Genomic DNA, 13,040 nt, shown 5'->3' on the forward strand with positions numbered 1-13,040 from the left:
CCCACTGGGGGGCTAAAATAGCGTCCCCGGTACCTCCTGGCTGGCTCGCCAAATGTAACCGTCTCTTTTTAGTCAGTAAGGAGGTCCAGACAACTGATCCGTAAAGATAGACTTTTATTGCCAGCAAGATGCAGCTAAGACAAAGGCTCAGTACAACTGCATGCCACGCCCCCTTCGGAGCAAACTTTTATGCACTTTACAACTCTTATCTTTCACACATGCGTCCTGGTTTTTGCTGAACAAACATTTCACAAATTGCTGAACAAGCATTAGCTAGCGTGGTCCTCTAGTAGGTGTAGCTTAAGATCAGACTATTGTTTCGTCATTTAATTGACGTGTTAGACATTTTACATTGGCATTCGTATTAATACAATACAAAGTATTATTCCAAAATGGAGTTACGTTACGTTACGCTAAAAATTAGTGCGCCACTGCGTCACTACGCATTACGTATCATTTGCGTTGCAAATATTAGTATGTTCAAGATGGCTGTGCGTTTCACTGCTGGCATGATTAGTCGGAGGATGTTCAGTTGCTCGTTCGTACTTCAGGGGGGGGTCACGAAATTGAACCCCTTCACTACTATCCTAAAATATAGAGCAAAACTTAGTGCCAGGAAAAAGCCACTTAAATTAATTAAAAAACAAAACAACACAACCAACCAACCCAAGCTTCGTACCGCTTTATAGCCCCCTTCCTGTCTCCATGAGGTCACCTCGAGGCACCCTTCGTACCGCTGTGCCCCAGTAAGTACCACATCTTCACTCCCTCCCTGTACACATACAGTACTAACTGCCAGGACGCAAAACTGCAGCAAAGTCTATTTATGAAAAGGCAGCATCGAAAATGGTACAAGCCCCAGAACACATATTTTCTATGGGGATGTGCAGGTGCAAAAATATAGTAAATTGGTTGGATTGCTCTAGAATTGCACACAGAAGCTAAACACTAGTAGAATACAGACCTTTCCCAAATACAGACTAAAACACTATGATTAAAAACAGAAACATGCAATCAAAAATAGAAATGGAAACCTGAAGAAGTCAGGACTGCATGCAGTGCAAAGCGGGAGAAGCAGAAACATCACCAGAACCCTGGCATTGTCCCCCTCTCTTTTGTATTTTATAATTGCTTCCCTTTATCAATTTTTCTTTATCATAGCAGCACATGTACGAAATATCTCAATAAAGTTTCTTGAATGTTAACCGGCAGCCGCATGCGCGCACAAGTAATGTGAACGGCGGTTGGGAAGGGGGCTCCAAACCTGAAGAACTCGATGAGCGGGTTCTTTCGGTTATACGCATGCACGCAGGCTACACAAGCGTGCGCACTCTTTTTTTTCCCTTCAGTTTTTTTTTTTTTTTTTTTTTTTTCCCCTGTGGGGCTATGCTGAAAGAGCAGGGACATAACAAGGGCGGCGCTGTTTCCAATTCGCTATTCTCCGACACACGCACAGGGGCTAAGTAGTCGCCACCTCTCGGTTTTGAGTTGCACGTATAGGGACAGTCGGCGGAAACGGGAACTTGAAGAGCGGAGTGGGAGACTTAAAACAGGAACGCTCGCAGCAGCCGAAGTGAACGATACTTTGCATCATGATAATGGCGTATTTTGTGACCAATTTTTGGGTAGGTTTACTTATATTTCTTTTTTTTTCCTTTGGCTTATGGACGGTCGCAGGTGCGATAGCGATGGTCAGAAACTGCCTTTTGTGCCTATGAAAGCTGTCAGGTTCCCGGCCGTTGGGTGCAGGATGGTGGAGGGCGGTAGTTCCTGAGCTTTGACCAGTGGTAAGCGGCTCAGGCCTGGGCACTGTTCAGCTCCCCCCCCTCTCCCGAATGAGCCGGGGGTGCGAGTGCACTTGGGGGTTGTAAGCTAGTGATTGGCTATAGATGGTACAAAAGGCGGGGTGCTTGGGAAATTTTACTTTCTAATTGGTTGGCTTCCCTGTCATTTTTGTTTACGGAACCACCGTGGCGCTTCCGCAACTAAGTTCGTGTGACTGGAACATTAGTAGTAGTTTGTTTTTTTTAAACTTCTTGTAAGAGAATAATGTTTTAAGTCATATTGTTTTGTTTTATTTGTTAGTACTGTTCATATTTAATACATTGCCTAATAAGTACCTACGGTAGTACAGAAGGATAATGAGAATAAACCTGAATGAAGCAGATTGTTTTATTGCATAGTTTGATGTTATGGTTCTGGAGTAAATTCTAGTGTGGAATATAACAATCAGAGCAGGAATATTTGGCTTCTTGGGCCCTCCTTTGTGGAGCTGTTATATTCCACACTAGAATTTACTCCAGAACCATAACATCAAACTATGTAATAAAACAATCTCTTCATTCAGGTTTATTCTCATTAATTAATTATTAATTAATTGATTATTTATTTAATTGATTTGGAGCTTTTATATACCGACATTCATGTACCAAAGTGACATATCAAATCGGTTTACAATGGAAATCATTATCCTTCTATACTACCATAGGTACTTATTAGGCAATGTATTAAATAGGAACAGTACTGACAAAACAATATGACTTAAAACAGTATTTTCTTTGGTTTTTTAGCTGCTCAATACAGTTTGCTTTTCCTGTTTTATTGAAACTACGTACATAATTTTTTGTCGAGTATATATGGATTTGGCTGTTTGTCTTTCAGAGCATGGTTCTCATTTCTGTATGGTGGTGGTTGTATTAAATGAAAATATATCAATGAATAGCCTTAATCAGCTTTATTGTTTTTGTACATGATCTGCTGGAGAAACCTGTGGTCTGGACTGATCTGCTGGCGAAACCTGTGGTCTTGTCCTGAAGTTTGGAAAACTGAATTGGAATGTTTTAAAACTGTTAACTTCTCTCAACATGTCATCATTTAGTCTTGGGCCCAACTGATGGGATGACTCCAAAGTTTTCCATACTTGTTTTAAATGTTAGTGGTACGTTCTAAACACATTGTCTAAAGAGTCCTAGGTTATTTGTGCTTTTTATTCCATTTTAACTGGAGAGGATGTAGGCAACCAAGTTTAGAGATGGGTTGCTAATATAAAGCTATATACACTGTGGCATCCCATCAAAATAGGCCAAGCTGCTTTTGTGCCCAAAATATTTAACTAAATTGCTCATCATTTTTAAACTTGATACCCTCTAAGGGGATTAACCATGCTTAAAATCAAAGGTAGCAAACTTTGTTTTATAGTAAGGTTATTAACAACCTTTAAGATGTAATCTATGTATTTTTTATGGCATAAATATCTTGTAATGGAATAAAGTGCAATATCATTTGTTAGTAATGACCATATGAAGCTGAATGACTTTTTACCATTCACAGGTAATACAGTGCTTCCTAATTCCTTTAAATTTAATGTTTGTATAAAATTTCAAAATGTGGTGTTTGGAGTTATTGATATCTAGTTTTATAGTTATGTTTGAATTCCATACTTTTACTATACTCCTCCAAAGACAGTCATTCTAATTATCACATGGCCTGTGCAAGCCATTATACATGATAGGGAATGATGAGTTATACGGTAATAACTATATATTAGGTAAGTGCTACACCTTGTGGCTGCAATTATCTAGGAAGTCAATTTGGAATACACTGGGTGTTTCTATGTGCTTATAAAATGTTCCATTACTTCTTAAACAAAAATACTTAATAGTCTGAGTTCTCAAGGACTTAATGTTTGATCTTTTCCTGGTTGTATAAAGCTGCTAAAATTTTGGTTTAGAGGGTGATTTTTTTTTTTTTTTTTAAGATCATTAGTAGTCATAGTTCATGATATTGAGAAATAGCCTTTTTTCAAAAGTAGGGCACTCTTTCTAATACTTTAACTTGGTATTGGTAATTGATTCCATCCGGTATTATGATAGTGGGAGCTTGGCTCTCAGGACTGCAACTGTCTATCGATGGAGCTGTAGTGATGTCAAGTGCAGGAATTTCATGCCCACAGTATCATCAGAAGCCAAGGTCTCATTACCATAGTACCACATTAAAAATTTATAAAGCAATTACATTCAGAAAGCTTGGCTGTGATTTACAAATGAACCCTGTAATAATAATCTAAAAAAATCTGTGGTAGTTTGTCTTTAAATTTCAAAGGAGTAGTGTAGTGGTTAGAACAGCAGGCTGAGAACCAGGAAAGCCAGAGTTCAAATCCTGCTTCCCCTACTTCACTCTCCATTGTCCTAGATACAAACTTAGGGCTTTATTTACTTTGCATTTTTCCAATAGATGTAAAATGGAAGAAAACATTTAGTAAACAATCTCCTTAGATTTAAAATCTTCTGGGGCAGGGACCTACTTACTGTACCTGAAATGTAACTTGCCTCTAGGTTGGGTTTGGAAAGGTTGAATAATCAAATCCAAAACACAACCTGTACTCTTAACTGCTATTCTTTTTTTTATGAAGTTTCATCACAGATTAGCAACCCTCTTCGGGGGGTTTGAAAATAGCTTTAAACATTTTTAGTAATTGATGTCAACTAAGCAATATTAGCCACTTTACTAACATTTTGGAACAATACATACAGCATGTGGAAAGTTCATGCACTATTACTGAGTTTGTAAGTCTCTATATGAGAAGACTCTCTAGAATTTTTCAGACTTCCATGCTTGGGGAAAAGAATCCAGGTTCTAGAGGTAAAATGTCAAACAGTATTGCATTATAAGGTGCTTTTATATGTCTGAAGACCCCTGGCTGATGTCTAGCGAGCACTACGTAGTTTCTGTCTGGAGTAGTGAAAAAATGTTTTGGAAAGCTCTGGTCCTAAAGTAAAATTATTTAATTTGTTTTTAAATTCATTTCAGTTCAATGTTCAAAACCACCTAATTTGCTGTAAACTGTTGGCTATTGATAAAAAAAAACAACCCAAATATGTTTGCCTTTACTTTAATGAAATAGTTTGGTACTCTGAACCAATCAGAATGCTTAGTTGTAAAGGTTACTACAGTTGTCATTGCAAGAGTTATGTTTGTATAACAATTCCATATGTGTTACATAGCTTTTATTACCCTCGTTTCAGATCAATGAAATATAAAACAGTTTGTCATATTAAGTGTCTGTACTGAGCTAGAATTATTTGGTATTTCCTCTCCCCCCATCTGCCTCCATCTAAAACATGCTTTATTGAAAAAAAAAGATTTTCTAAAATTTCCTAAATTGGTTGTGGTTATTGTGCCTTTTTGGTTTCAGGTAATTTGTTTTAAATATTGTTTCAAACATGCATGTATTGAAAAATAACTTGAATATTTAATGTAGGAGTTGAAATGCTGTTTTGAAATGTTTGTGTGTGGTCCTGTTCATGTCAAAGAAATTCTGATAAATTAATGTAGCTATGTTCTAGATGCAAGGCAGTTTTATCAAAATAAATTCTGTAGAAGGGCATTTTTTTCCCCGCAGATAAGCGGGTTGAACTAGCCATGCTGTCTGGGATGTCCCTCTGGGGTGGCTAGGCGGAGCTTCTTAAAGATGACAGAACTTTGCTCTGTGTGTGGCTGTAAGTCCTTTCCCACGCGGCTCCATTTTCTCCCCAGTCTGTTCTTTCCACGCTGCAGCCTTTTTTCTCTCCTCAGAGAGCATTTATTTTTGTGAAAATGCCACTGAGACCGCCTGGCTTTAAATTCTGCCAGTGTGGAAAGATTGTCTGTCACCGGGCACAACTATTATGCCATGACCAGACCATGAACAGGCGGCATGCTGGGACCGCGGCTGCATGTCCCCCTGGGCCCAGCGCCAACACACCACCAAAATTGCCTGGCTGTGAAAGGGAGACTCAGTCTTATGCCCTCAGCTCAGAGCAGCACCTTTTGGCCCACTCTTCTCTGGGGTTGCGCTTGGATCGCCCTAAAAAATCCAAAAGGGCCACCTCCTTGGGCCGCCAAACAAACAAGGTCAGGTCTGAGAGCCCCCCTCCGTCCCTCAGTGCCCTCAACCCATCCAGGCACATGGAGTGTCAGGAGATGTGCCGATCGCAACCAGAATCATCCGGAGTCTAAGCCCCGACGCAGCTGACCGAAGCACTGAGATGCATGCACACCATGCAGTGCCATACGTGTGATGCACCGTCGACGCATTTGTTGAAGTGCAAGGAAGAATCGACGCATCATTGCCGGAAGTCATCAGGATCGATGCAGGACAGCCCTTTGACGTGACGCAAGGACACGTCGCCTCGCACACCTCGACGCAAAAAACATCCAGAAGTCAGGATCCACCCGCCTTCGGCTCCTCGACTGGCAAGTCCTCCAGAAGCCACTTCCAGCCGTGGACCTGCAGAGGAGCCTTCGCCCCTGATGATTTAGTGAATCTTGTCTTTTCTGATGAGGAGCTGGCATCTGGATATGCATCCACGGGCTCCTCATATTTGTCTTCAGTTTCCAGACCGAAGAGGTCTTCAGGGCGGTTGCAGGAGCCCCTCTGAAAGTGGCACAAGAGGTCTTCCTCAACAGAGTGGGCGAAAGTCCAGTCCAGGGGTCCCAACTTGGACATACTGCTTGCAGCACTGCCACCAAGGAATCCCTGACAGATGATTCGTCATCCCGTCTGGGTTGTGGTGACCTGGCCTCACAGGTGATGCCACAGATTTCCAGGATCTTGACTCAGTTCCTCTCCTCCATGAAAGATCAGGGAAGCAGCAAATTCCACCCCGTCCCATTCCATGCAAAGACTCCCCACGGTGCAGACCACCTTTGCAAGGGGACATTAGTCTGGAGCCTCATTCCAGCAGCCTGGCTCCTGGGCACTCTCAGTAATCTGACGTCTCCCCGCAGCTCTCATCACTTATGTCGCCAGGTTCTCGATGGGGTACCCATCTGACCTGCTGGAGGAGCAATCTAATCCGGCCTCCCCACCAGAGGACCTTTCCTATTCAAAATTTGTGGAGAAAGGTGGGCACTAGGCTCAACATCGAAACGCGAAAGGTGCCAGACCCTCGCGCTGAGGTTTTTGGAATCCTGAAGATCTTCGAAGCGTAAGCCAAGCCAACCGCCTTGCCATCCCACTCAGTCATGCCAAAGGCTTGGGAGTTCCCCTTTTGTGGTCGTGATCTCACGGAAGACATCTCAAATTTTGGATGCGTCAGTCTCCGTTCTACAGCATGGTCCAACTCCTGCATGCCTCCGTGATGGTCGAGTCGGCCATGAAGAGGGCTAAAAAATCACGTCTTCATTCGAATACTCCTCCAGGGCACAACTGTAAGTACTTGGACTACTTTGGCAGAAGAGCGTTCTAGGCGGGTATGCTGAATGTGAAGATCCAGCAGCACCAATTCTGTATCACACAGTACTTATATGAGTGCCTACAGTGCTAAAGCCCCACTTTACCACTGCCTTGCCAGATGAGGCCCCACCACAACAATTTCACGACCTAGAAGAGGGGCTAAGGCATCTATCTCTGACCTATCTCTTCCACGCCAATCCTTATCACCACCTACACCATGATTAACCACCTCCACTATTGTTTACATGTTTATTTTTTAACCTGTCCTTTCTCTTCTTTCTCCGCCAAGTTCTAATCACCCTGTTATATGTAACTGCCTTTTCCGCACCATTGTTTTAGTTTATGTTTACAATGCACCCCTGTTTTATGTGAACCAGCATGATGGGACTGCGCTCTCAAATGCCGGTATATAAAAACCTGAAATAAATAAATAAATAAATAAATCTATTGCGGACAATATATGACGCTTTCGAGACTTCCGCACATACTACAATAGGAGCCATAGCCGCTTAGAGGATGGCGTGGTTTTGGGCCAGCGCCATTTGGGAGGATGTTCACGAGAAGTTGGCTAACCTCCCCTGTCTCCCGGACAACCTGTTTGGAGACAAGCTGTGTGTTGGAAAATCTGCTAGGGAGTTAGCAATCTGTGTAGTCGGATTGCAGGAGTTAGCAATCTGTTATAGTTTGGGATAGTTGTGGGTGGATCCTTGGGCCAGTGACCGATGACCACGCCCCCGGGGGAAGATCCCGAGAGGACTACCGGTCAGGCTCAGAGTTTGGAGACAGACACACACTAGTTCTTTTATTAAACAGTATATTGAACCACCAGAGGTGGTGGTAGTGAGCTGGAATGCCTGGCTGGGCTGCAGTTCCTCAGATACTGGAACAGCGATCCCTGGAGGCTGAGCTGGAGAGAAACTGAAATATAGTGAGTAGGCAGGGTATGCAAAGTTCATATACCGAACCAGATGGTAACACTCACACACTGTCTCACAGAAGTCCAGGAGCTGGAAGGTGTAGGCCCTCGAGGAGCGAGTACCTGTTCCAGGGAAAGCTCTGAGAGAGCGATGGTAACTCACTGAAGTAGTTAGGCAGAGAAGACTTCCAGGCAGAAGGGAATTCAGCAACAAGTCCGGGAACATAGGCCCTCGAGGAGCGAGTACAGATTCCAGACTGACCCGAAAAACAAGAAGAGAGCGAGGCCCCCGAGGAGCGGGTACCCCTGGTAAGTCCGAGGAAGCAGAGTAGCTCAGAACGAATCCTTATCCTTGCTAACTTGATGTGTTAGCAAATACTGAGACCTTAAATATCCGTCGCGGGTGACGTCATCTTCGGGGGACGCCCCCGAGGTTCGTGCCATTGCCGGTACTTCTGTTGGGGCCGTGCCGCGCGCGTTCCCCTAGGCCTCAGAAACGTGGCGATTTGCAGCGTGGAGCCGATCCGGGGACGCCAGAGTACCTCGGCAGGAGGACGCTGCGGCAGCCAATCTTCCTGCGGACGAAGAGGGAGGTGCCAACGAAGTGAGGAGGGTGGAGAGAGGGCGTCGGGCACCGGACACAACACTGTGCAAGACTGTGGCCCAATTAAAGGAGCAGAACATAGCGGTCTTGTGCCTGGCATCTCCCACCAACCAGCAGTCCTCGGGCAAGAAGTATTACCCATCATACTGGAAGACCTATTTCCAAATACAGCCATACAGGCCATATTCATCTTACTGTCTGCTGCCTTAGCCGCAAACCCGGCCACAGCTAGTACAACAACACAAACAGTCGCAGCAGGCAATGGAACCAGAGACGGCAGTGCTTGCCCCCCGAATAACAACAACACGAAAACCCAGCAGGGTTTTAGAGGTATCTGGGCCACTCTTACCACTACAAGTAGGATGAGAGTTTCCCGTTTCTACCATTCTTGGGAAGCGAACACCTCTGGGTGCTCAATATCATCAGAGAGGAGTACCCCTTGAACTTGAAGAACACACCAGATCTCCCCGCCGAGTAAGGTTGAATTGGACAACCTCAGAGAACCGTCACTGGCTGCAAGAGGAAGTCACCAACCTGATCCAACAACATTCTATCCAGCGGATTCCCAGTAGTCAGCTGACCCAGGTGTTTTATTCCCAATAGTTCCTCATCCCCAAAAACTCGGGAGAACTTCGCCTAATCCTGGACTTATGCGTTATCAAGTTCCTAAAAAGGGAGAAGTGTTCAAGATGACATCTCTCTCAAGACCATTGTTAGTCATTTTTTTTTTACTTTTTGCTGAGGATATAGAGTATATAGAGGCTAGGCCGTATGGATTCAGAGTTTTCACACAGACACAAACTAGTTTGAAGGCCACAGGCCAACCTCTGAGTGAACTCCTGTTTACTGTTTTACACTGTTAAATATTTACGAACAGGCAAGACTCTGTTTGTTTATTTATTCCACTAAGTCTATGATGAGAAAACTAGCAATGAACTTATACTGAAGCCTGAGAGAGAGAATCGAGGCTGCACAGCTGTGTCTGAAAAACTGATTAGCACTCAGAGGGAGGGAACGGGGCTGTTTTCACAATAGTTAGTGTATAAGGGGAGACAGCGATAGAGAGAGCCCTGGACATGATGGTATGGCTGATCCTTTGGAAATGTAAGCTTTTTATATCTATGTAGCAATTGTTATCTGCCATTACTACTTCGATCTGATCTGATTTTATTTGTTCTATCCTCCTATCGCTCAAATAAACTCCCTTTCCTAAATACCTGGAACTGTGATGTACTGAATCAAATTTGTTTGTGGCCATTTGTGTAGGGGATAAGCCCCTGGGTTCAAGCCCCCAGGTATAATCCCAATAATTGTGTGTGTGTTTATATGAGATTATTCCCCCCTGGGCAGGATACCAATGTGCATGGTCTGAACCCGTAACACCCATCCTTCCCTTTCTACAGCCCAACAAATGGATGTTTTCACTGGACCTCAAGGACACATACTCTCACATTCCTATGCACTGTTCCTCCTGGCGATACCTGTGTTTCCATGTCAACAAACATCACTTCCAGTACAAGGTGCTCCCTTTTGGTCTCTCATCTGCCCTGAGAGTCTTCATCAAGGGCTTAGCTGTAGCAGTGGCCTACCTTAGGAATCAAAGAATCCAGTTTCCTTGCCTCAACGACTGGTTGATAGTGGCACTGTAACCTGCCAATCTTCAGAGCAGCTTATAAACCACAATCCAGTGCCTGGAAGGGCTGGAATTTATCAATTTTGAAAAGTCTAGTCTTCAGCCAGCGCAGAAACTGTGGTTCATTTGGGCTGTATAAGTACTGCACTGGGCAGAGCATTCCTTCTGGCGGACAGGGCCCTCATGCTGCACACCCTGGCCATTCAACTGAGAGACTGTACTCATTCCTTGGCCTGCCAGATCTTGACCCTGATGGGCCACATGGCAGTGGCCATGTATGTTGTGCTGCATACCCGCTTTCACATATGGTGCCTGCAATGGGGGCTGAAGATACAATGGACACAGTTCTCGCATCCACTGTCCTGGTGAGTGAATCTGACCTGGAGCATGAAAGCGGATTTAGGTTGGTGGTTGCGTCCCACAACTCTTTCAAGCGGGGCACTGCTTCGCCCCCCCCCCCAACTCAAGAGCTAATCCTCGCCACAAATGCCTCAAACAAGGGGTGGGGAGTCCATTTGGACCAAGTACGAACCCAAGGGCTTTGGTTCGGCTGGGAGAAAATCCAACAGATAAACCTCCTAGAGCTCCGAGTGATTGGGAATGCCATACGCACGTTTGAGGGGTTCCTATGAGGGAGAACAGTCATGGTCCACATGGACAATCAGGTCACGGTGTTCTACATAAACAAGGAAGGAGGATCCGGTTCCTGGATGTTGTGCAGGGAAGCGGTGTGCATCCTGGGAATGGGCAGAGAAGTGCAACCTACCTATCTTGGTGGAGAACACCAAAGCAGACAAGCTCAGCAGGATCTTCCATCCACATGAATGAGAGCTTCACCAGGACATGGTGGAGGACCTCTTCCAAACTTGGAGACTTCCATGCATGGATCTCTTTGCCACGGAAGGTACAGATGTTCTGCTCAGTCTACCCCAGCTGGGAATGACTCATGCAGGACTAGTTTCTTAGGTTATGGATGGGAGGGCTTCTCTACGCTTACCCCTTGATCCCACTCGAACGATACAGAAATGTATTGTGGACGTCACTGACCTCATCCTGATAGCTCCAGCTTGGCCAAGGCAACCGTGGTATGCCTATCTAGTGCGATTCTCCATTGAACCACCTATTTCCCTCGGCGACAGACAATGGCACCCTGCTTCACCCCATGCACTCCTCGCTGCATCTCACTGCGTGGAGGTTGAAAGGACTGTATTGTCACCTACACTTGCCGTCCAGGAAATCTACCAGAAAGGAACCGTCCGGGTAAGTGGCTCAGATGCTCAGCCTGGTGTGACAAGGACATAGTCCCCCCTTCTTCTGCTCACCGGAACTCATTTTAGAGTATCTCCATTCTCTTTTCCAAGTGGGACTGGCGACAGCTTCGGTGAAGGTCCATGTCCGTGCCATTGCAGCCTATCATCATCCCTGCAATGGCCTGTTGGTGTCCAATCACCCACTAGTCTCTCGTCTCATGAAGGGCATTCTACAACTGTGATCACAGGCTGCCTGTTCCATGGGACCTCCAACCTGGTACTGGAACAGTTTGCGCTTCCCCCCTTCGAACCTCTGGAAAGTAGTCATATGAAAGATCTCTCTTGGAAAGCTCTGGTTTTGGTCGCCCTGATCTCTACAAGAAGAGTCAGCGATTTGCAGGCTCTGGTTCACTATTCGCCATACCTTGAATTTCATCACAGCAAGGTGACTTTTTGGACACACCCCTCATTCTTACCCAAGGTAGTTTCAGCTTTCTTCATTAATCAAACCATTACCTTGCAAATCTTTTTTCCAAAGCCTCCCAAAGATGAGGCTGAGAGGTGGCTCTATACGCTGGACTGCAAGCGAACCTTAGCCTACTATAAGCGTAGAACGCACTCCAAATCTAGAACCTCACAGTTATTTGTTTCTTTCAACCCGAATGCCCCGGGTCTGCTGGTGTCCAAGAGACTCTCGACTTGGATTTCGCGATGCATTCAGTTCTGTTACAATAAAAGATCAGCGACCCTGACCAGTTCGTCAAAGGCCCATCAGGTGAGAGTGATGGCAGCGTCAGTAGCTCACCTACGTGGTCTTCGCTGCATACTTTCACTTCCCATTACTGTCTCAACCAGCAGGCCGCTGTAGATGTGGTGATGGGCAGATCCATTCTCCAGTCAGGGACCACTTTAGAGGCTGTCTGCTAGACCAGATCAGTTTGGGCACAATACATGTTACTCAGCCTCGGGAACTGCACAGAGTCCCCACAGGGGCCCTTCATGCTGTGCTCACAACCTTCAGCTGGGGACTCCTAGACAGCATGGCTAATTCAGCCAGTTTATCTGCAGGGGAAAGAAGCAGTTTGCTTACTGTAAATGAATTAGCCATGCTGACCCGCCCACCTCACCGGACAGTCTCCACTTCACGCTACGCAAACATGCTTTCAAATAGACTGAGGAGAAAATGGAGCCACGTGGGAAAGGATGCGTAGCCGCACACAGAGCAAAGCTCTTATCAGCTTGGTCAAGCTCCGCCCAGCCATCCCGGAAGGACGTCCCAGACAGCACGGCTAATTCATCCTGCTATCTACGAAAAACACTGTTTACGGTAAGCAATCTTGCTTTTCCTCTCAACTGTGAAAAATCTTTTTTTTTTTTGTGTTGCATTCTAGAAGAAGAACAGAAAAAGTTAGTGATAGCTC

General features: G+C 45.0%; 1 protein-coding gene across 5 annotated transcripts in view; it reads left to right on the forward strand.

Annotated features, from left to right (window-relative positions):
• Positions 1-1,383: 1,383 nt before the first annotated feature.
• The window catches only part of FCHO2 (FCH domain only 2), a 532,544-nt gene continuing 520,887 nt past the window's right edge, over positions 1,384-13,040 (forward strand). For all 5 annotated transcript variants that reach the window (XM_029574710.1, XM_029574736.1, XM_029574720.1 and 2 more), the window contains exon 1: positions 1,384-1,625. In XM_029574710.1, the coding sequence (XP_029430570.1) occupies positions 1,593-1,625 (33 nt within the window). In that variant the 5' untranslated portion in view covers positions 1,384-1,592. The remainder of the gene's footprint in view (positions 1,626-13,040) is intronic.

Source organism: Rhinatrema bivittatum, chromosome 1 (assembly GCF_901001135.1).
Source record: "Rhinatrema bivittatum chromosome 1, aRhiBiv1.1, whole genome shotgun sequence".
NCBI lineage: Eukaryota > Metazoa > Chordata > Amphibia > Gymnophiona > Rhinatrematidae > Rhinatrema > Rhinatrema bivittatum.